At 40.9% G+C, this 25,602-nt stretch overlaps 1 protein-coding gene across 1 annotated transcript in view; it reads right to left on the bottom strand.

The window, feature by feature from the left end:
• The window catches only part of LOC136964068 (fibrillin-2-like), a 102,283-nt gene that overhangs the window by 61,483 nt on the left and 15,198 nt on the right, over positions 1 to 25,602 (bottom strand). The window contains exons 6-8 of the mRNA XM_067257980.1: positions 8,491 to 8,688; positions 3,814 to 3,939; positions 2,104 to 2,229 (exon numbers count right to left, since the gene is read on the bottom strand). Coding sequence (XP_067114081.1) covers positions 2,104 to 2,229; positions 3,814 to 3,939; positions 8,491 to 8,688 — 450 coding nt within the window. The remainder of the gene's footprint in view (positions 1 to 2,103; positions 2,230 to 3,813; positions 3,940 to 8,490; positions 8,689 to 25,602) is intronic.

Below are 25,602 nucleotides of genomic sequence, written 5' to 3'. Positions count from 1 at the left end.
TAGTACTTTAACTGTCGCAAATATAAGTGTTCTACATTGTGTTTAAATCTGAAGCAGCATGCTGAAACGCTATTGGGTGTGCTCACGCCTTCGGCGAGCACAACCATTGTTCTCTCACATATATATTATTATTTATTGTTTATTTTCGCCCCCCCAAGGATCAGTCAATATTTGGACTACATAGACAACGCCTGTGTCAAAATGTTCGTCTTGGTCTCGATTGTGTTGCTTGTATTTTTATTTACGTTCCGTTGCACGGTTTAGGAGGTTACAGCGTTTTTGTGGCAAAAAGTGCCTTTAGTCAACGAAGGGTAATCAGTGCTAGCTACGTCACCACGTCAGCACACGTTAGCAACGACGCATGGATTGATGTGCTGTTGCACAGACAGAAAGCTGTGCAGATTGCAGAAAGCACTCACCAGTAGCAACAGATCTGTAGCACGCAAACTTGGGGTTGATGAAAGGCGAATTCGCGAGTGGCGAATTACATTGTATATTGTACACTTGTGATTTACTTGTGTAATAAATACTGTGTTTTAATTTAACAAATTAAATAACCGTTTTCTGATTTTTTTGGTGCAGCTTTTAATTGAGGGCGGCGTTTATTACACAATGTTCATTTTTGGTGCAATGTTTATTCGAGGGCAACGTTTATTTGAGGGAGTTTAATCGAAGAAATACAGTATGTGCGATAACATAGTGTGTGCCTTGATGCCTTGCCGACGCAAGCACACCCAATAAATTAATTATCTATATGTGAGAGAATATAGGTTGGACCTTGCCAAAGGCAGACACACCCAACAAGCTAACAGCACACCCATCAGCTAATTGTTTTGTCAGCCTCTTACATGTGAATCTCGTCAACAAATATGCACAAAGGCAGCCGTATAAATTGTCAATGTGGGGTCTGGAGAGGGCATTTATTGTTTGATGCAATGTTCCCCTCAGGAATGGCTGAGGTATAGCTAGTTCCTCTGCGCTGAAGAGATGTATTTACCATGTGGCCAAGTCGCGTAGAGTTGTCAAAACCTTGATCTCCGGTGTTATTTGGTTGTTTCTATAAGTGACTGCATCCTTAATAACTCTACTACAATCGTAATACCCTTGCTATTAAAGCAATGCCTTTTTAAGCATATCATCAAAATGTTTACATTCCAAGTCAAATTGCCAGCAACAGAAATTTTTGGATTGTTTGTGATTTGGTCTTAGTGACCAAATCACATTAAGAGTCCTCTTGACTCCCCCTAACCTTTCACAGATTTTGGAGCTGGTTTTAGTGCTAAAACACATTGTAAAATACTCTTAAAGCAAATAATTTGGAGTTCAGAGTTTCTCCTTAATTTGAAAGTTAGGAGAAACTTTTAGTCTTAAGATGTTCTATAACTAGTGTTGTGTGTATGCACACAACATACAAACTATGTATGTGTGTCTGAGTGAGTGTGGGACAGGGAGAGAAAGAGAGAAGAGACATGGAGTGAGAACACGATAGAGAAAGGAGGGGAGAGAGAGCAAAAAATCTAATAAAAATGTATTGGAAAGATGGGTTGAATGAGAAAAAGAAAGAGAGAGGGAGAGCTTGCCTAGCCTGAAGTTTAAGTTTCACACTTGGTAATGTGTAATTGAGATGGCGAGAAACTGGTGGGCAGCAGTCTTAGCATTGGGCAGTTTGTATGGGGAAAACTGTGCACCTCAAACTACACACGCTCAAGCATGCCACACACCCACACTTAGCCCTTGGAAACAGTAACCATTTATATAATAGTGAATACAAACTGGTATTTGATACCAGAAACAACAAATAAGGACTCTTATTAACCACTGTACATGTAGAGCAGACACTGTACAGTACAAGTGCACAACAAGTATAAAACAGAAAACAAGTCACATGATTAAAGCATTTTTATATTTAAACTTTGATGGATCTGGAAGAAAAGGAAAAAGTCTTGTTGCAAATCCAATGGGAAATTTTAACAGTATGCGTAAAACAGGCCTTCTTGTGTAAACCTGTTTCTGGAGTTCTACTGGTGCTCGTTTTTCCACACTGAGAGTTTATCTGCTTTCCTGAAGGTGAGTGTTTTTGCCATCATCACTGTGGCTACTTACTTAAGCAGCGTGTTTTGTCTGATGATGGGGTGAAGCCAGGGGGACACACACAAGAGTAGCTTCCGACCAAGTTGAAACACTGTCCTCCGTCACACACACGGGGTATGGTTGCGCACTCATCCACATCTGAAATTGTGATGAAATGGCAAAAAGTATAATATTATTGAAACCAAGTAAGGAAAATAACTATTCCTGACAAGACATACTGTATATTGAATGGCTTGGATAACATATGCATATCCAATGAGACCATCCATCAGAGTAAGTCATTGTAATCCTTTCACAATGTCATGGTTTGTCATCTCTTAAGCCCACAGTACACCTCAGTACAAAACGCACGCACATACATGCACAACAGCAACATTTTATACCACTTGTGTGGAAAACCTTTTGCACTGTAAAGCTTGGCCAGCCAGGTTTATTTTCCATAGGTTGCATTCGTTTGTTTGTGTCTGACAGTGCTGTTTTCAATGCACTCTCAGTACTCATCTTTTGATATATCATTACAGACAGTGAGTATGCTTGCAAGAATCCAAAGCATGCTTGGGTGTTAGATAAAAGACAGGGATGAGGATGAGAGGATTAATGGGTCCTCTTGTTTACCCCTGTCACCGAGACAGTGGGTTCAGTGTTGGCAGTGTTAGCTCAGTCAACTACATCACTAACATGCTGGAGTGAGACCTCTCCAGGACGACTGCATTTTGAGACCAAAGGAAGATGTCTCTGTCTGGGATTTTCATCTCTCTTTCAAAGCTATGACCTGAAAGGAAAAGTTCAGCCAAAATACATACTTAGACATTCTTTTGCCCACATGTACAGTAATGGTTTCCTGAGCAGTTTTAGCAGCAATCTTCAACAGCCACTTTTGACATGGAACTTCATAGTTCAGATCTATTCTGACAATACATCTAAAACTAATGTTATCATGCTGGTTTTAATGATGGGGAAAGTTTGTTTCTTTCTATGAAGTAGTGGCATGTATTTACTTACAACTAAGTAAATAATCTATTCCACGTTCTCTTCCATGTTCTAATGTTCATGTTCTTTGTCATGTACTGTACTGTTGGGTGAAGCATCTCTGAACCATGGAAGTGCTATGGACAGAAACTTGATACTCTAATAAACTAGATAACAACATGGAGGACATATTAAATAAATAATGTAATGGTGTTATTACAGTAGTATTTGGCTTAGGAAGTTGGCTAACAAGCTGCCACATAGTCATGCACACAATGGTATAATTGTTTATGAGTGTAATTACTAAAGGCACTAGTTGGCAGTTTGATAAGTGCTTCTACAGTAAAGCCAAGGTGAAAGGAAACATTTGGATAAGTTACAGGCTGCTAATGAAGATCAGAGGCATTGTTGTGGGATAATTATTAATATAATTAGTCATTAGTGACAAGGCCAACATGCAAAAATGAATTAGCAAGGCTGTTAGTGAGACAAATGCTAGGAATTTGCTAGGAGCTATAGTTGCATAGAGCTAACCTGCTCAGTTCTCCATGCCCACATGGTTTCAAGTTAAGTCTGGGTACAGTGTGCAAGGACTTCCCCATAAAGCACCCGTAAGTCATATATTTATTTATTGTATGTAAGTGAAAGTAGTTTTGCCTTGAAATATCAATAGACATATTACAATGTACAATTTTAAATCAATAGTGAGCAATTGATCCAGCATGGCTATAGTCACATCCTGGAGATGCTTACCCTCACACTTCTGGGAGCCCTCGTTCTGCCGATGGCCAGCTGTGCACTTGCACTTATACGAGCCCACAGTGTTGATGCAGCTTCCTCCCTGGCACAGCCCTGGGATGGCCTGGCACTCATCAACGTCTGGTCAGGAGAGAGTGAAGAGAACATAAACAACTAAAAGTAAATAAATAGTCCATACTACATGCAGTTGATGTCATTTATCAACATTGGCAGCCACTAAACACAGATGGCACTTCATTAAATTGAGCCTTGTTCAATCATCCAATGAGGATGATTGGGTAATCTTGCAGAAACCATAACAGCCACATCATGACATTGCCATACATCTCTTCTTTTGGTATTTGATTTCCCTCAGATGTAAAACTACACCAGGCTCAACACAAAACACTGGACTCTGTGTGGTCTGCAATATGGCTGAAAGACGGACAGACTGAATGAAGTGATAGTTTTCATAGATCACCCTGTTCGAAAGAAGTTTTACTTCAATCGCGCACTAAAGCGATTAGAGAGTCAACCACAGCTGCCCTCCTGACAATTTCAACCACACAGAAGCAGCATTCATTCAACTTAGACTATACCCTATGCAATGTGAAAGGGAAACAGAAGCTCTTCTGTGAAGAGAGCGAGGAAGGGATGGAGGAATGGCCAGAAAGAGAGAGAAATATGGAGGATGAGTGTGTAGGTGTGTGTGGGGGGGAGGGACGACGACAGCCTAGAGAGAGAAGTAGAGAGAGTGAGGAGAGACTAACAGAGAGAGAGAAGAAACAGAGAGGGGGACTTCATAAAAGCAATCACCCCTTAATACAATGCTGGACAGCAGGATGAGCCTACACATCCTCAGCAGTTAAATGTGAAGAGCTTGCTTTGTTCTTCAAGAACAAAATAACTTTGATCAGAGCGAGTATTATTAATAGTGGGGTCGAAACTGACATCAGTAGATTCTGCAACATAACCATGAGCACATTTACCTGTATCACACTTAGTGAACTTTCCAAAATTGTCAGCGAATCTAACTCCACAACCTCAGATATTGATCCTATACCCACAACATTCTTTAAGCGAGTGTTTGATAGTGTCTCAGGTCCGGTGCTAGAGATAATAAACACATCCCTTAGAACTGGCGTCTTCCCAGATGCCTTCAAAACAGCTGTTGTAAAGCCCCTATTAAAGAAACCCAAATTGGATAACAGTCTACTTGCAAATTACAGACTAATATCAAACCTTCCATTTATTAGTAAAGTACTGGAAAAGATAGTTTTAGTCCAATTAAATTATTTTCTTGAAGAAAATAACATCCTGGAAGTCTCGCAGTCAGGTTTCAGGAAATATCACAGTACTGAAACTGCTCTCACCAAAATAATTAGCGACCTCAGACTAAACTCTGATGCAAATAAAGTCTCTATCCTTATCCTGTTAGATCTCAGTGCAGCATTTGATACAATTGATCACGACATCCTAATCAATAGACTGGAAAAGCTTATTGGGTTCACGGATAGTGTATTAAACTGGCTGAAATCATATTTAGTCATTTTTTTAGCATATATCACAGGAAGTAAGTTTTATGTCAGTTTAGGTGACCATAGGTCCAGAACTGCTACGGGGTTGCTCAAGGAAGCTGCTTAGGTCCATTACTTTTTACTCTTTATATGTTACCACTCGGCGACATAATCAGAGAACATAACATATATTTCCATAGCTATGCGGATGACACACAACTATATATATCCACTGAACCCAACGATGCAACGGCCATCAATTCCATTACCAACATTAGTTGGCAATAAACAAATGGATGAATGATAACTTTCTTAAATTAAATGAAGACAAAATCGAAGTCCTACTATGTGGCCCCAAATCCAAAAGAGAGATGCTTATTAAGAATCTTGGAGGCTTAACCCCCTGTCTTAAACCACAGGTGACGAGTCTCGGTGTAATCCTGGACTCAGATTTGAATTTCAACTCTCACATTAATAAAGTGACCAAAACAGCTTTCTTTCACCTGAGGAATATAGCAAAGGTACGACCATTCATAAACCAAAATGATGCAGAGAAGTTAATTCATGCTTTTATATCCAGCCGGCTGGACTACTGTAACGCACTTTTCACTGGTCTTCCCAAGAAAACCACTGAAAGACTACAGCTCATTCAAAATTCTGCAGCTAGATTATTAACCAAAACTAAAAGGAGAGAACACATTAGTCCTGTCCTAGCTACTTTACACTGGCTCCCTGTTACCTTCAGAATTGACTTTAAGGTCCTTTTCCTCACATACAAAGCTCTACACGGAAAGGACCTAGCTACATTGCTAACTCCTTTATAAACTACACACCAGCTAGAACACTGCGATCATCAAATGCAGGCCTATTAGAGGTCACCAGAAGCAGTCATAAGAAGATTGGTGATTCGGCCTTTGTCAATTACGCCCCAAAACTATGGAACAAATTACCCATAAATATTAGGGAAGCAAACACTCTAGACATTTTTAAAAGACATCTTAAAACCTACCTTTTTACCGAAGCATTTAAGTAATTTTATCTCAAAAGGGTTTTCCTACTTTTAAAGTTGTTTTCTCTCTTGAACAGAGATCTTATTGGGATTTTTATTTTTGTTTGAATTGTTTATCACTTGTATTGTTGTTTTTATTGATTTTATGTAAAGCACCTTGAGCTACAATTCTTGTATGAAATGTGCTATATAAATAAAGTATTACTTACTTACTTACAAGCTCAGGCTGTCCCAGTGAGGGGAATCAGGAGTGAATGTTCAGCTAGGTGCTAACTCTCTCTCTGACGCCCCCGCACACAGTATGATAGAGGGGGCACGTGAGCCAGAGCTATGGTAACAGCCCTCAGCGAGGACAACAAGGCGGGGCACTTAAGTACCAGAGAGGTGAGGTTCAAGAGAGAGAGAGAGAGAGTTGGAAGAGGGAGAGGTATCAAGAGAAGTACAGGGTTGGTGAGACAGACAAGGAGAGGAAGAGGGAGAGAGGGAGGGGTTAAAGGATGTTAAGATGGAAAAAGGCCTATTACAGCTCTTTGCTCTTGACCTCATATGTCTCCAATAGAGAAAAGAGAGAAAGTGTATGTCTGGGTAGGTGGGGGATCTGATTTAAACTGTGACCTATGCTCATATCTCATGTATGTGATCTGATAACATTGTTCTATATTTCAATTTCAATTCAAGAATAAGAAAAAATTTAAACAAAACAGCATTCAACTCATTGCTTAACAAAATAGCAAATAAAAAAACATTGCTTTACTGTCTGTATTTTTCGCTACCCTTAACTGCACAACCTAAAAATACAAGTTAACCAAATCCATTCCAGAAATACACACATGGGCATTGGTGTACATTTGGGGGATAGGACCTGGCACAAAAAGATGTATCAATACAATTTGCAGACTTGGCTTGGTTTAAAGAATTACGGTATGGAAGATGTTAGTTTCCTCAAGGATCACAATGACTCTTGCTTAGAGACTTGTTGCTCTTGTGGTTAGTGGTAACTGTTTAAAAAAAAAATTCTCGCTGTGATATATTGTTTTTATTACTGTTGCTTGCTTTTTTTCCACAGGTACACTTGCACTTATAGCGGTTCATGTTGTTTAATTGTAACTTGTTTAACTACATGCTCTTATGGTTCTTCCCTTTGGCACTTACTTTGGTTGGTCACAATGTGTGCTTCATGTTTTGGCTACTCGCGATGTTTTTTGGCTATCTTGTTGTTATGATCAGTGACCTATGCACTTTGTAAAACTCTCTCTTGGAAGTCGCTTTGGATAAAAGCGTCTGCTAAATGAATAAATGTAAATGTAAGTCCCCCTTTCCTCTTCCTCTTTGAAAATCATGCCAAGCAGGGCGGGGATGGGCAATCACAGGTCTCTACAGTCTGACAGGCACTTCAAAAACTTTAGAGGAATGGAAGAATGGCATGGAGGTGGGGTGGGAGTGGGGAGCAAAAGAGAGGAAGAAAGTGATGAAGACGAATAGAAAGGGGTAGCGAAAGAGGGAAAGACTAGAAGCTGGAGGGAGGAGAGAGAGAAACAGGATCTTCATTAAGCCCCTGTCAGAGACACTCTATAGTTCAATATGAAAAACATTATAAATGTTTGGAATAAGTGCAAACTTTGCAAAACTTTGTTCGATTGTCATGTGTTTTACATAGTCTTTTTTTTTTTTTACTATTTTCACAAGTGAAAGTTAAATCTATTTTTACAGAGGCTGAGGTAACGCAATCAAGAGTAGGCAAGCAGACCACCGCAAACACATTCTGTTTTAGTTGCACCACAGCTGCATCTCAGTCCTGTGCTGCAATGGGTGGTTTTAACAAGAGGAATACCAACTCAACACAAACACATACATGTACTCACAAACACATTTCTCTGAGGTGGGCAACCAGTATGACAGACACAAGGACAGACACAAGGACAGATACACATAGTTACCTTGTCTATGTATCTGTTGTCACAACTCCTGTAGGGACATTCAGTGTCTACCTACCCCTCTTCAGCACTGCCCCCCCCCCTCCCTGATATAGACCTATTTGAAGTTGAGAGAGGCCAGACAGTTGCCTCGATTACTTGACAGATGACAGGATGTCAAAGCTGATATTGGAGTGATACTGTGAGTGTGGTTTTGGCTCTTTGCATTGATTGCTTTTGCAAACACACTCACCCTGGCAGGCTCCAGTGCGGATGTTGGGGATGAAGCCTCGACGGCAGGGCTGGGGCTGGGCCAGGCACATCTCACAGGGGTGCCCCCAGGCACGCCCCACAGTGGCACAGCACAGGGTCTTGGTGCACACGATGCCGCTCACCTGGCCCTGACACATCTGGTTGTTGACTTGGGTGAAGCAGGGGCCTGTTCTGTAGTCTGGTGAAGGAGAGAGCGGGTTCAAGTTAAAGTTTCAGGTATATTGCCATTTATAATGTAAGTACAGGTACTGTACCGGTACATTGGAATTCTTTCATCCTGCTCCTCTTGACAGTTTCTAAGCGGTCTATCTAAACCTATCATAAATAATCTCACCTATTAAAATTAAGCCTTAATCCTATATGAGCTACTAATACTATGAACAATGTACATGATACAAATACAGTTAGAATAGAAAGACACATACATGACCGACTTAGACTGACGCAGGCAGACAGATAGGGACGAATGGAGGGACAGCCAACCAGACAGACATAATAAAATCTCATTATTGTTTTTTAATCGACATGCACTGACAATGACTGACAAGGATAGTAATTAAAAGAAATGCATAGCAATGTTTTCATTTAGTTTTCAGCGTCCACAAATAGCCTTGAAACAAAAATACACCTCAATTGTGGAAAACATCAACATAGTGGACGTTCCTCAAGAGACCAGAATCCAGTAACATAAATTATCGGGTCCATCTGGTCAGTCCTTGCCTCTATTTTGCTTTTCCACTGCATGGTACCAGCTCAATTCGACTGTACTCTCTTTTGGTACCAGGTACTGTCATTTGGGTAACACTTTATTTTGATGTTCTGTCTGTTGACACGCTATAGGTTATCAGTAACTACTCAGTAGCATGTCAACAATGTATCCGTTTACATTCAACAAAACGGTTTCAACAGATTTGTAGTTATGCATTCAACTAACTGTCTGTAGATTATCAGGTGCATTTCAAGTGTTGATCTACAGATTTTACTGAATGTGTGTGCTGACTTTCAAAGCTTGTTTTCAACAGGTCATAAACCAATATTCAACTAGAGAGGGTACAATTTCTGGGGAAATTGTAGGGTGTGCTTGCTTGCGTCGGTTGCACAAGGGTCCATTTTTGAATGACATTTTTACAACTGATTTCTGTATATTTTATATGAAAATGCATACTTATTATTTATAAAGATTAAATAGATTTAAAAGCATTTTTTTTTTGCTGCTCATTTACAACTGAAAATACGAGTGAAGTGTAGAATGAAATAGATGTCTTCTCATTTCCCCTGCAAGAGGCAGCCTCATCGTTGAATCAAAACGAATACATTTGGCAGACCGGTGTAAAAATTGACCTAATCTCTATGACTTAAACGTCATTTTAAGTTTTTCCCTTCTCGTGATATTTTCAGGCATGTAGCCTACTCATTGCATTCATTCATTAATAAAGAACCCCCTTTGAAGATTATTCTACGACGTTACCCGGCAGTAGAAGATGGAATCGCGATTCAGACAGTCCCATCTGCTAACTGAAAATATGCCCCTCAAAACGTAAATAAGCTTGACATTTATTTAGTGGAAAATCGCTCATTCATAAAAAGCTCACTGGTAGCGATCATTGTCAGTAACAACGCAAAATGCGATATAGCCCTGTGTGGAGAAGCTGCCCCGGTAAATTGTACTACTACGGTACAGTACTAGTAGACTACTGCTGTGTTCGTCTTGGTAGCGATTGCGTTGGTTGAATTGGATTTAACGTTCCGTTGTACGGTTTAGGCTGAAATTAATTATTTTCATGAACAGATTGACAACGTTTAGGCTGTGGCAATGAAGTTCAGGTTAGTAGTTAGATAGACTTTTGATTTAAGTAAGGGGAGTGCCGAACATGTTCTGTCGCCGTTTGACTTCCTACAGCTGTGTAGATGTTTTTGTAGTGTCTCGCGTAGGCTACAGCATTGCAGTGAGCAACACTGGTTTGAAACCACAGGTAATGATAATTTCACCCACAAATCGTTTACTTGTAATGTAATGTCATAATAAATCCTACAACGAAAATGTATTTGTGAGGAATGTTTATTTTAAAGATTGAAAACAGATGCATCATAGACCACTGTAGTATGTGTTGCCCGGGCAACAGAGGCTAATGTCATGATGCTAATGCTTCAGTGAAATAGTAGACTACCGTTTCCAAAAGTAGATGTGGGCCTACTTCCTTAATAATATCAGCTAATATTGTACATTACATTTCATAATTGTGTTTCACATCACAAAGTAAAATGAGTAAATAGTTATCACCCTGGCCTCTTTGCTTGTGGCGTTCCTGCAGCTGCCTTGCAGTAAAGCTATAGTTAGCCTAGCTATCCCCCAAGTTAACAGATGTGAAACGAATGTTCTGCTACAGGTAGTCACGCGTGTTTTCGTGACGTTAGTGACGTTAGTGACGTAGTGACGTTAGTAACGTCAGTGACTGTGGCTAGCAAATTAGCCACCGTTAGCGTCACTTTTCACCACAAAAACGCAGTTTCTACTTAAACCATGCAACGGAACGTAAATAAAAATACAACCAACGCAATCGCTACCAAGACGAACCTTTTGACACCGCCGTTGTGTATGTAGTCCAAATATTGACTGATCCTTAGGGGGGCGAAAATAAATAATAATAATAAATATATATGTGAGAGAACAAAGGTTGTGCTCTCGCCGAAGGCTTGAGCACACCCAACTAATTGTCTGTAGATTGTGTGTTGCATTTGATAGTCCATCTGTTGGCACACTATAATCTGCAAGTAGCTACTCAGTCACATGTTATCAGTGTATCAGTTGACATTCAACAGTTTCAACAGAAAAGTACCATGTATTCAACTAACTGTCTGTTGACTATCGGGTGCATTTCAAGTGTTGATTTTACAAACAAAATGTCTGCTGATTTTCAAGGTTTTTTAAACAACATTCAACTAATTGTCAGTTAACTGATACGTTTACCATCTGTTGATGCATTGTTTCTCAACTAAAGATAATGTGCTTCTCTTCTTGATTATTTACAAACTATTAATAGGCATTCTCCACTAAATGTTTGTAGACGCCTTTTAGGACCATCCAATTAAAGTGAAAGACCGTTGAGTGTAGTAGAATGCCTATAAACTATCAACAGAACACATTAATCACTTGTACATAAAGAGGAAAGTTTTGCTAAACTGATCACTAACACTGGTTAACTAAAGTCAATACCAGGCTATAAAGTACAGTAAAACAAAAATGATAGGCAGCAATCAAAGAAAAAAAGGCTTTTAAATGTTATTTTTTTTACACACATTTTGGTCAATACCTGACCAAAAATAAAACATAAATACAATCACCACACTGGAAAGTTTCTTTTTTGTACAGTTACAGTAACAATTTACAGAAGAACAGAACATACTGCCAACTGTTAGAAACACTACATCACCCCCTAAGCTTGTTTGTGAACTTGAAGCTTGTTACAAGCATTTAGTATTTTACAGTAAAAGGGATGAGCTCTTTGTTGCTTTTCATCTTGATTACCTTTTCTGCTAATTCGCCAACTATTTACCACTTTTTGTGTAATAAATCCTCTCCTTACATATCCCCCCTCCGTGCTTTTGCTCGGGTGAAATGAGTGGTACCCTGCATACTGCCACCCTTGCTAGACGAGGGGTGTTGTGTCGAATGGAACACGCATACCTGCTCAAATATATTTAGTTGATGCTGAAAAAAAAGTTAGGTACAAATATTGGTTCACGTGCAAGTAACAAGGACTGCTTGAAAAAAAAAAGTTCAGCGCGCGATGAGGTTTTACAAATCAAACAGTTGTGCTTTGGGTGAAACAGGGGCCTGTTCAAAATATATTTGAGCAGGTACCCGTGTTCCATTCGACAACGCCCCTCGTCTAGGAAGGGTGGCAGTATGCAGGGTACCACTCATTTCACCCGAGCAAAAGCAAGGAGGGGGGATACGGAAGGAGAGGATTTATTAGCCTACACAAAAGTGGTAAATAGTTGGCGAATTCGCAGAAAAGGTCATCAAGATGAAAAAGAACAAAGAGCTCATCCCCTTTACTGTAAAATACTAAATGCTTGTAACAAGCTTCAAGTTCATGAACAAGCTGTTTCTAACAGTTGGCAGTATGTTCTGTTCTTCTGTAAATTGTAACTGTACACAAAAGAAACGTTGCCAGTGTGATGATTGTATTTATGTTTTATTTTTGGTCAGGTATTGACCAAAATGTGTGTAATCATTTTTGTTTTACTGTACTTTATAGCCTGGTATTGACTTTAGTTAACCAGTGTTAGTGATCAGTTTTGCAAAACTTTCCTCTTTATGTACAAATGGTTAATATGTATTCTGTTGATAGTTTATAGGCATTCTACTACACCCAACGGTTTTTCACTTTAATTAGATAATCAAGAAGAGAAGCACATTATCTTTAGTTGAGAATCAATACATTATCAACAGATAGTAAACGTATCAGTTAACTGACAATTAGTTGAATGTTGGTTAAAAAACCTTGAAAGTCAGCAGACATTTTGTAAAGTCTGTAGATCAACCCTTGAAATGCATCTGATAATCTACAGACAGTTAGTTGAATACATGGTACTTGTCTGTTGAAACTGTTGAATGCTGATACATTGTTTACATTATACTCAGTAGCTGCTTACAGCTTATAGTGTGCCAACAGTTGGACAAACAAAATGCAACACACAATCTACAGACAATTAGTTGAATATTGGTTTATGACCTGTTAAAAACAAGCTTTGAAAGTCAGCAAACACTTTCAGTAAAATCTGTAGATCAACACTTGAAATGCACCTGAAAGTCTACAGACAGTTAGTTGAATGCACAACTACATATCTGTTGAAACAGTTTTGTTGAATGTAAACTGATACATTGTTGACATGCTACTGAGTAGTTACTGATAACCTATAGTGTGTCAACAGATGGACCATCGAAATAAAGTGTTACCATAGTTTGTTTTCCACTGCAGATACGTAGTACCCCAGTTGGTCGTCATAACAACGGCACATGAAACTGCCAGTTTACCGGTTTGGTATTGCCTCATCTCACATCACACGTATAATGGTGTTTTCACACCTAACCTGTTTGGTTTGTTTCAATCGAACCATGGTCCGTTTTCTCTGTAAGGGTGCTTTCACACCTGACATGTTTGGTCCGTTTCAATCGGACCATGGTTAGTTTTCTCTGAAAGTCCGGTTCGTTTGGAGAGGTGAGAACATGCATTTGAACTCGGTTGGTGCGGACCAAACAACCGAACAACGGTCCTCCTAAAAGACGGGACTCGGTCCGGTTCCAAGTGAACCATGGTTCGGTTCGTTTTAGGTGTGAACGTAATCAGACTTCAATAATCAGACTTACCTAAAACGAAGCAAACCAAAATATGCTTCCTATAATTGTGCACTTGGCAGAGAAATACTCTTTAGCAGCAAAATGAGTCAAGTGAAAACGTGGGGAATGATGAAGTGAAGGCTCTTCTGCAAATATGGGCTGATGATCATATTGCAGAGATGCTTGTGGAAACATAAGAATAGCGATGTATAAAAAAATTTCAGTGATAAATTGAAAGGGTAGTTGAGCGCACAGTGGACCAATGTTGGTTGAAAGTTTAAAAACTTAGGCAGCAATAGCCTTCAGCGAGCACAACCATTGTTCTCTCTCACATATATTTATTATTATTTTCCCATCCCTAAAAAAAATATATATTAACTACATAGACAACGTTGGTGTCTGTTGTATGTGTGTAATCATCACTCAATGATTGACTCAGACACAGAGAGATGCGTGTACTTCACGTGAACGTTTACTTACATTTACATTTACATTTAGTCATTTAGCAGACGCTCTTATCCAGAGCGACTTACAGTAAGTACAGGGACATTCCCCCGAGGCAAGTAGGGTGAAGTGCCTTGCCCAAGGACACAACGTCAGTTGGCATGACCAGGAATCGAACTGGCAACCTTCGGATTACTAGTCCGACTCCCTCACCGCTCAGCCACCTGACTCCTTGTACTTGAACTAGTCCCCCCACCAAACAGTCCCCGTCACACTATATTCTAACTATAGTTCCCTTTACAGAACACCTCCCCCAACATGATGCAACGTGCGCAGATGTGTACAGTTCCTTCTGATCCATCCTTCTTCTGTGTGAATGATGTAAGACCTGGGTGTTGTAGCCTGATGAATGACTGTCCTTTGTCTGTCCTCTCTTGGAACCCAGACATTTTGGCCTGACTGCAGTGGTAGCAGGGGGCAGGCTCTGTGATGCAGGTTGTAACAACTTTGTTGTTTCTGCTTCGCCCGCTTCTCCACCTTCCTGACTCCTCTGATATTCGGCCACCGTGAGAGCAGGGATGCTGGAAACTGTGGTATGGTAGTGCGTAGCGTGTCTCCCCATGAGGAGTTGTGCTGGAGAGTAACCGCACTCCAGTGGTGTACCTCTATATCATCAGGGCTTTTAACTTCTCACCTCCTCCTTTCCACAGTCCTTTCACGGTCGCCACTGCGTGCTCTGCCTCTCCGTTCACTTGCGGGTATCTTGCGCTACTTGTGATGTGCGTAAACTCATACTCTGTGGAAAATTCTCTGAACAGCTCACTGCTGTATTGCGGTCCGTTATCAGACATGACTGTCTGACTCCGGTATCCCGTGACGGCTAAATGCTTCTTTCAGAGCTGGGATGACTGTGTTGGCAGAAGCGATGGGGAGGTGGGCAACTTCAATATAGCGCGAAAATTAATCCACTATGAGAAGATAAGTCTTCTTCTTGCACAATAATAAATCTGTACCCACCCTTTGCCAAGGTCTCTCCTGCACTTGACAATACCTTGATGGCCACTGCGGAGGTTATTGAGAGTTTCTTGTCTCATACAGTGGGGAATAACGATTCTCTGCCCCCTGAGAAACAACTCCCCTGCCAGCGTGAGCGTCTCTCTGGCCAGTATGTCCCCAGTTCCGGAGGTAGGGCATGTATCTCAGGCCATCCTGTCTGGCAGTATCTGATGAGTTTTTCACAAACTGGATCCGCTTTCTGTTTCTCTTGAATTCCCTTATCTTGCTTCTGTAGCAGGAAGGCTTTGGATAACAGCATCCACAAAGACTTTAACCTCTGCCTTGTTGTCTTTTTCCTCCTGTGTGAATGTGTGTTTTACAGGGGCTCTTGACAAGGCATTATCAGGTACTTGCCTGGCACATGCACTACGTCGAAAGTGAACTTCATCAGCCTTAGCCGAAATCTCAGGACCCTGGGAGTTCATCTAGAGCCTTGGTACTCATTTACATTTACATTTAGTCATTTAGCAGACGCTCTTATCCAGAGCGACTTACAGTAAGTACAGGGACATTCCCCCGAGGCAAGTAGGGTGAAGTGTCTTGCCCAAGGACACAGCGTCAGTTGGCATGACCGGGAATCGAACTGGCAACCTTCGGATTACTAGCCCGATTCTCTCACCGCTCAGCCACCTGACTCCCTCTACTCAGGAGTAGCACCAAAGGTTTATGATCAGTCTCTAACTTAAACTTCAGTCCCAGGAGGTAGGGCGTCAGCCTTTTGCATGCCCAAGTTGCCGCCAAAGCCTCCTTTTCGATCTGTGCATATTTTCTTTCGGCCTCCGACAGGCCTCTGGAGATGAACATGATGGGCCTCCATGTTCCATCTGTCTGTTGTTGGTTGAGGACAGCCCTCAGACCAAAGGATGAGGTGTCAGCCGACACACAAATCTCCGCTGTGGTTGAGTAAGGTGCCAGCACACGTGGTGAGCTCAGTTTGTCTTAAGTTTCTGAAACGCCTATCTCTGTGGCGCATCCCAGCACCACTCATTCTTTTAGGGGAGTCAGGTGGCTGAGCGGTTAAAGAATCAGGCTAGTGATCAGAAGGTTGCTGGTTCGATCCCCGGCTCTGCCGATGACGTTGTGTCCTTGGGCAAGGCACTTCACCCTACTTGCCTCGGGAGAATGTCCCTGTACTTACTGTAAGTCGCTCTGGATAAGAGCGTCTGCTAAATGTAAATGTAATGTAAATGTTTTCACTGAGCAGATCCCAGCACCACTCTTTCTTATCACTGAGCAAATCTTTAATGGGTCAGGTGTATGATGCGAGATGTGGTATAAACTTGCCAAGATAATTAACCATCCCCATCACTCTCCTCACATCCTCAACCCCAGTTGGCTCAGGCATCTCCATAATGGCTCTGACCTTGCCTGGGTCAGGTGTCACGCCCTCTTCTGTGACTCGATGGCCCACAAACATAATGCTCTCTTTTGTAAAGATTCATTCAGTGTGAGCCCTTCTCCCTTGAACCTCTTCAACACCATGTGAAGTATCTCATTGTGTCGCTGAATGTGCTCCCCGTACACGCTGATGTTGTCCACATGACACACCACACCATCGCATCCCTCCAACATTTGCGACATGCAACGCTGGAAATTTTGTGGAGCTGATGAGATCCTGAATGGTAAACAATTGAATGCATATTGCCCGAATGGGGTGATGAATGTAGTGAGGAGCCGGCTCTCCCCTGACAACGGGACCTGCCAGAAGCCAGAGGTTGCATCCAGCTTTGTAAAATCCTTTGCTCCAGCCAGCATGGCTAGTGTGTGATCTACTGCTGGGAGGATGTGTCTCTCTCTCCGCACCCACTTATTTAGGTGTCAAGTCCACACACAGCCGAATCTTTCCAGGCTGAGCCTTCGGTGCCACAACTATGCCCGCACACCAGGGTGTGGGCTGGGTCACTTTAGAAATCACTCCCATGTCTTCCGTCCGTTTCAGCTCAACCTGCACCTTGTTCCGCAGTGGAAGAGGCACATGGCGTGGGGATGACAGAGCAAATGGGACAGCACCTGGCTCCAGCTCAATTTGGCTCCTTTAATTGTCCCAAGCCAGAAAACACAGTAAGGTACTGCGCTTTAAATTCTTCTTGGTGGGCGTGAACTGTGTGGACACACTTTATTAGCTTGAGTGCTATTATAGCAGGGAGACCCAGCAGTGGCTTAGATAGTCACTCCACAACATAAATGTATTGTTCTGTTGTTTCCTTTTCAATACTCAGCTCACCTTTAAAGCGTCCCTTAACTTCCAGTCTGTGATTTCCTGGTCCATACAGCACTTAAAGTGGCGGCTGCAGTGTCCCATGCTTCTTAATGGAGTAGTGGCTGCTTGAAATTGCTGTAACATTTGCTCCTGTGTCAACTCCATTTGGTAGAGATGCCATTTGCAGTTTTATTACACCTAACTAGGAGACGTGAAGTCTAGAGACGGGAAGTCTGGGTGACCTGGGAGAGTTCTTGTCACCTAGGGAGGAAGAGACAGTTGGTCTGGAGACAATGTGGATTCAACTGTATTGTTCTAAGGATTTAACCAATAATAGAAAAGATTTGGTATAGCTGCATGTCTGTAGGATGGACCTATGACTTTTGAGAACTGTCATATCTATAAAATGGTCTGTTGAAGAATGTTCTTGGGGTTTCAGGGCCATCAGCTGGGTAGTGCTGGTGGGCTGGATTCTTCCAGTCCCATTCTAGAATGCTAGATGGAGCTGTATGGAATTGTCTTTGTGTTATTGTCTTATGTTTGTGTGTCGATGATGTTATGTTGATAACGTTATTATGTTTACATCTACGTCAAATAAACATTAACTCTGTACTTCACCCGACTTCAGCTTAAACGATTGATTCTCTCAAAAACTTCCATGACAGTTTTGGAGAGGGCACTAGGATGTTCATTGAGATCCGACCTGGACTCATGCGTGGCAAGAACGGGATTCTTCCTCAGGGTCAGGTGGTTCGATGCGGCATTTTGAACAGGGGAAAATGGTGAGTTACTGAGATCGATTACTTTGAGCGAAGTTGTGGTGAGGTTGAAGTTATTGTTGAATTTGACGGGGATTTTGTTTGAATGGTACAATTTTAGTCCGATAAATAGACGTGCAATTCTACTCTTACATTTACTTAATTCGGATCCAAATTGTGATATTGCTACATTCCTACTGTAAATCCTCTGTGTTTAGTCTTTGAGTAGTTCACAGATGAAGTTGTGGTCTGTGTTTAGTCTTTGTGTAGTTCAAAGATGCAGATGTGGCCAGTTTATTTGTTGCTGCACCAGTTGTCATATGCATAGTGCATATGGTTGTCCATCCATGGGTGTGTGGATGAGTGTATGGGTAATGTGGAATGTTCTCGAAACTCACAGTGGATCCTGATCTGTGAATGGATTGGTTGATATTGTAATATCTAGTTACCAATTTTTTTTCTTTCTCACAAATGCATGTTATTGCGATATTTTGGGGAATTGTATGAGCTATCTAGGTCTATTGAAGTCATATAATTACTACAATATACTAATACATTTTAAAGGGTTCGAGGCCCGTTGCGTTGAAGTCGTACAAAGGATCTTGAATTCAATTAGGGGTTACGAGTTCTGCATGAGTTTATTGTTACTGAGATGTGTGTGTTATGATTAATTTTAAGTCTGGTGGTAGACAAATGCATGGCAAACATTTGTTAATAAATCTTAACCAAATGGGCGAGTTGCAGATTGCTGACTAGGATTTGGATGTAGCCTATGTGTAAACGGCTAATTTGATGTGGAGTTTTGTATGTAGAATTTGAATCCCGACTTCTCTTTTAAGTGAGGAATGTTAAGTTAAAGAAAAAATGAGGAAATTGTATACGTTTGTCTTTTGTGTTAAATGTTTGTTTGAAACAACGAGGAGTATAAGACAATAACTAATCCATAAAAATACAAATTTTGCGACCTTTCTATGTTCTGCGGGAAAGGGGGTGTTTTGTACCTCGGGAGTTGCCGTAGGCGTGGTGCTGGGGTAAGCATCAGTTGAAGAAAGTGAGTTTAGTTCGAATGCTATGTCTGAGAGAGAAGTGGCAGAACAATACGGACCATGTCCGTGTTTATTGTCCACACAACCTACATCTGGCAGCTGTGCTGCGACTAGATTCAGACCTAGCCCCGGTAAATTGTACAGCTAGCTAACTACTACATTTCTGCTGTGTGGGAATCGCAGGAGCTAACCAGTCAAAGGGCATTCAAAAATACAGGAGCACACCCAACAATTTCGCCAGAAATTGTACCTCTCTAGTTTTATATAAACTATTTATTCATTGAATTTAAATAAAATGTGCCATTTCGGGATATATCGTTATTGGCATATTAAAGGATCTATATCAAGATATGTGATTTTGATCATATTGAACAACCCTACTGTGAATTTAAATGAAACAGCGCATTGTAGTTTATTTATTACCAAAGCATTTATCAGTAATACAATTAAAATGGGGAAAATTTGAAAAATTGCTTTGCAGGTTGATTTAAGGTGTGCGGCCCTACATTTTATGCCTATGCCCCTATGATGTTCAGTAAGGGGCTATGCTCCTTGTAAAAAAAAAAAAAGGTTAGTCTGAAGCCCTGCACTATACTGTATTTATACTGTAGCTACATATGTTTGTTTGTGTGTATACCTGTGTGTGGATATATGCGTGAAAATGTCTTGCATGTCTACCCATTTCTATCTGTGCTTTAGCGTGTTTGTGTTAGTATGTGTGCGTACATGTATGCGTATGTGTCTCTGAGTGTGTACTTGTCTCTGTGTTTGTGTGAACTGTGTGATCTGTCTGTGTATGTGTGTCACTCACTATACATTATGCATCAACAGTTAATACAGATGCACTCAGGAGCAAGAACTCCCCAGCGCTATCCAGATCTAAACATGGTGCTGCTTCATTCAAGACTCACACAGTTTAAAGTGTGTTATAAACATTTACATAGATGGGTTGTGGCCAACTAGAGCAGGGCAAAGGGGAGTTCCCAGAATTTTAAGGGCTTTACATGACAAACAAATGCCTGAAACATTTCAGGGAGGATTAGCTAATGCACTTTCCCTTCTCTATGGATTACTAGAAGTACAGTCAGTGTGACTCAATTTACTGCCTTAAAGTACAGTACTTAAGTGTGATAGCCATGCTGATACTTTAACATATTAAATAATTATCACAGTAAACACAAAGTGAAACAAATACAGTAAATAGCCTACTGTAAGCCAAAGTTTGACAGCTTAATGTTCAGCTTTCTAACTAATTGAAGCGATTTTAGCATAAAACCAAATGCTTAAAATGCTATATCACATGTTCTTTTATGTAACTACAAATGGGGGTTTGGGAATTTAATCTGAAAATACAATCAACATACAGTAGCCTATTTTATATTCTAAATAAGAGAACAGTGCCTCCAAAAATGAATGTCTTCATTCACAGAACTTGCATGCTCTAGTAGTTTGACAAATCATTTGTAGATGTGGATGTGAGTCATTGGGCTTTTAGTAGAAGACAAACTGAGTTGGAAAGGCCCATTCCTTTTATTTTGGAGCAGGAAAAAAATAAAAGGGTACAAACCTGCAGCATATCTACTGCAGTCTACTTTAGTGGCAGACACTGACATTTTTTCCTGAATAAACTCTGAGTCATCATGCAGTCTTTACTCTCCACTGCATTACAAAAATGATGCTTTTTATAACCATGAATCAGAAATTTCAGAAAAAAGGACCATAAGGACTCAGAACTGTTTTCAAGTCAAGAAATAACAATTATTCTGTTTTTATTTCCCATCACACTAATGGCGGTAAATCAATCCCTTAACTTATGTAAGCTTCACTTGAACCTGTTCAACTAATTTGATCAAAGGCTGGGGAAAAGGTAAGGGATAATGCCTGAGGAGGTGTCCATTATCATAAAATAATGGCCTCCGTGGAAGCAACCGTTTTTTTTTTTTACAAACATTAATTTATGTTTTCATGCGTTTTGCAACAAAGTCTAACGTTTTTCAACGTTAGCCAACTTTGATATTTCTAGTTCACTCAGTTCATAGAACCAACACCGGTTGGTTATGCGCTATGCATGCTAGCATTACCTGTGGAAGTTCCTATCTAGACTCACAAGTTGACATATTGTCCAAACAGTAAATATAATTTGACGGTATTTTTAACAACAAGACAAGCCAGCTATCCAGCCATGTCATTGTCTCCAAATCAATATGGCCGAGTGTAGCCTACTGTCATGTCGGCCACAGCCTGGCTGAAGAAGTAGACTAGCGAGGTGATACTAGCAAATGGGATGTGAGATGAGCGATTATGTGACACTGACACAGTAAATTCCAAAAATGTATATTCTCCAAAAAGATTAAGATAAATGTTGAAGTCACACATTGTAATTAGATGTTAGCTTGTTAAAGTGTAAACATAAATACATTGTAAACTGAGGCTTTGACTGCATCCCTGTTGCTGTGGTTACATATTTAGACACAAGCTCATATCAGCGCATTAATGTCGAAGGGTGAAAAGTTTGTTTTACTGGAACTACTTAGTGGGTGTACATTATCACATAATAATGGACCCCTGGATCAGAATCGAGTATCCATGTTGATCTATTCCATGTTAATTTCATTAACGATCCTGTAAAGCAAATTCCATGATTTGCTTCTCAGTACATTATATATGTGTGAAATGAGTTCCTGAAAGCATGTGCAAAGCGCAAAAATGTTTAAATGTGGAGTTAGACCGTTGAACAGTTTCTCTTCCGTTTTCAGCTCAGGTTTTGTATAGGCGGAGCCAAAACCCGACCGATCTACGTCAGATCACAGACGGTTGCATTATGTTACTCAGCTGGTACGATGCAAAGACAAAGTAATTAACACATAAAACACTCAGTGAGGTCAGGTATGTCTGTTCTGATATCAGCAATTGATTTAGCTTGGGTTGCTGTTGTTGCTAAATTCAAGAAATTCAAGGGGGCGGAGCTTCAGCTCCTTCAGGCGACGTGCCCCTCCAGTCTCAAGCAGAGAAGATTGCTGATTTTCTCACGATTTCAAAGCCTAATTTAACATACTTGTTTTTATTCGAATTTGGATGGGTAGTAAATGACACATTGTTCTGTGGTGTGATGAACTTAAAACTCATTTTCAATTCCACTTTACAGGATCTTTAAAGGTCATGTAGGAAAGTTGTGCAAAGCTAGCTATTTTTGCTTCAATTCCAAACGATTCAAACCAAAATATGCCACCCTCTCCCTTTAAAGCCACTCCCACAAAACACATGAACGCGCTGCCTGACTACAGAACCGCCGGGAGACTAGTCTAGTTAGTCCACGAAAGAGAGAGCTTTTGAGAGAGCAGCATGTTTTTTTCACGAATTACCCCAAACACACAACAATGAGCGAAGTCTAGTTCAGGCATGGCACTTGGGCAGTGCGCGTCATATCACCTATCGCTGTGTATTCAGCATAGGTTTAGCTCCAATAGGCAGCACTACAAAATTGCACACATGCACGCACCCTCGATTACATTTAGTATTTTTTTTTTTTAGCAGACGCTCTTATCCAGAGCGACTTACAGTAAGTACAGGGACATTCCCCCGAGGCAAGTAGGGTGAAGTGCCTTGCCCAAGGACACAACGTCAGTTGGCATGACCGGGAATCGAACTGGCAACCTTCGGATTACTAGCCCGATTCCCTCACCGCTCAGCCACCTGACTCCCCAGATTACCTTTTAGTGTTCTGCGCTGCTGCCGTCCTACACCATCCCCTTTTCCCAGAGTGCGCGCAGGTAGGTAGGTAGACAGACAGGTAGTTCTAATCATGGCTAATCATGAGTCTGGGCTAGGCTTAATGATTGGTTGTGTTTATTACAGTCTTGAAACACCCACAGATGTTGGACTGATTTCATATTACCGTCAATCCTTTATATGTATTGGTTGCTATCAAGATGTGAAGTTTATTTATGCAAATATGAAAATCTATTAAAAATGATTCAAAGTCAGCAATCTGTGGACTCCATCAAAGTATTCAGACGCTTGAAGGGACAATTACCACTTTTTCCTAACAATTAAATGTGATAGGCGTATGACTTGTGTGGGTGCAACTGGGCATTTTTTATAGAACACAGTCAAGTCAACACACCAAAACACATACTATAGGTGGAAGCAATATGGGAAGGACAAAGTTTTACATTTGGTCTGGAATGTCCAAATCTGTGAAGACTAGAGGAGAGAATGGGGCACCCTTGTCCGATGAAACACAACCACACAGCCAGGATCTAAATGGCCTGGAGCAAGCTCAGTCAACTTATATAGTGAAGAGGAAATGAGACTAGAATGGGCTTACTGGACCCAGCCAATTCACTGTACACACACAAACAAATTACCTACACACAGACACAGACGAGACTGTGTTTGCACACACACATATACCGTATTTTACGGAAAATAAGCCGCTGCTTGTACTCCGATTTTACAGTTTTCTTGTGCTTGTGCGGTTTATATTTCGAAGCTGCTTATAGTCCGGTTTTAGAACAAAAAAGTGTCTTCTCTCAAGATCTCTACTGACCGTGCAGCTAATTTTAGTGTTAACACTTGAACGGGGGCTTATTACTTGAAAGAGGAATGATTTACTGTTTTCTTAGTTACACTATCAGAGCTTGGAAATACAGTGACTTGCTGAAGTAGGCAAATGGCTAGTAGAACATAACATTTCATAATAATTTCAGTTAATCAAACAGCTGCAAGACCCAGTGAAATGTTATAGGCTAGCTAATAACGCTCTTTTCATAACTTGTATTTTACCACTGCTCTTCTTGAAATCGCCATTCAAACTAGTGATGTGTCGCTCGTGAACGATTCGTTCATTTTGAACGAATCGTTCTCAAAGAGTTATTCGTTCATTTTCTCGTGGCCGCGCATCGGGACTGTTGCATAGGCTCGTCCAAGTAAACAGAAATGATTCGTTCATTTCCCGACTGGGTCTTCGGGTACGAGTCTTTGGATCATTTTTCACGTGACCTGCATAGGCTCTGTAGTGGTAGCTAGAGGAAACGCTAGAGGGAACGATTCGTTCATTTCCCGACTCGGTCTTTCTACGAGTCTTTCGATCATTTTTCACGTGACCTGCATAGGCTCTGTAGTCGTAGTTAGAGGAAACGAACGATTCGTTCATTTCCCGACTCGGTCTTTCTACGAGTCTTTGGATCATTTTTCACGTGACCTGCATAGGCTCTGTAGTGGTAGCTAGAGGAAACGCTAGAGGGAACGATTCGTTCATTTCCCGACTCGGTCTTTATACGAGTCTTTGGATCCTTTTCACGTGACCTGCATAGGCTCTGTAGTGGTAGTTAGAGGAAACGAACGATTCGTTCATTTCCCGACTCGGTCTTTCTACGAGTCTTTGGATCATTTTTCACGTGACCTGCATAGGCTCTGTACTGGTAGCTAGAGGAAACGAACGATTCGTTCATTTCCCAGAGAGTCAGATAGCTGAGCGGTGAGGGAGTCGGGCTAGTAATCTGAAGGTTGCCAGTTCGACGTTGTGTCCTTGGGCAAGGCACTTCACCCTACTTGCCTCGGGCGAATGTCCCTGTACTTACTGTAAGTCGCTCTGGATAAGAGCGTCTGCTAAATGACTAAATGCAAATGTAAATTTCCTGACTCTGTCTTTCTACGAGTCTTTGGATCCTTTTTTCACGTGACCCGCATTGTATTTTTTAGTAGAGGAAACAGTTTCCAGTTTAGTGCAGTGTAATTGTTTGCCGTGATAATTAAATGCTAGTGTGATAATAAATGACCAAATCATACAAACTGTCATGATACATTATTTTAATGCAAAAATGTCTTTTAAAATAGTATCTGCTGGTGCACATGTCATGCACTGACCTACATGAGAATATGATACGTGTTTGCAGTGGACGGATAACCCCCCCCCCCCCCCCGTTGAAATGAACGAATGACTCAAAAAAAGATTTGTTCATTTTACTGAACGAGATTCAAAGAACCGAATCAGTAAAATGATCCGAACTTCCCATCACTAATTTGAACAGCCCTTTCACGTAATGCTTTCAGCATCAAGCCTACGGCAACTCCCGAGGGACAAAACACCCTTATCCGTCACATAGAAAGGTCTGCTACAGTAGGCTATCCTCAGGATTTGCAAGCTAGCAAAATGTATAATATATCTAAATAATTTTGTAGACATAACAATGGATTCTGCCACTAAATGAGTGACTTGGATTTATTTCTGGATATACTATCC

Source organism: Osmerus mordax, chromosome 20 (genome assembly GCF_038355195.1).
Source record: "Osmerus mordax isolate fOsmMor3 chromosome 20, fOsmMor3.pri, whole genome shotgun sequence".
NCBI classification, from domain to species: Eukaryota; Metazoa; Chordata; class Actinopteri; order Osmeriformes; family Osmeridae; genus Osmerus; species Osmerus mordax.
This window is presented reverse-complemented; position numbering and strand designations above follow the sequence as displayed.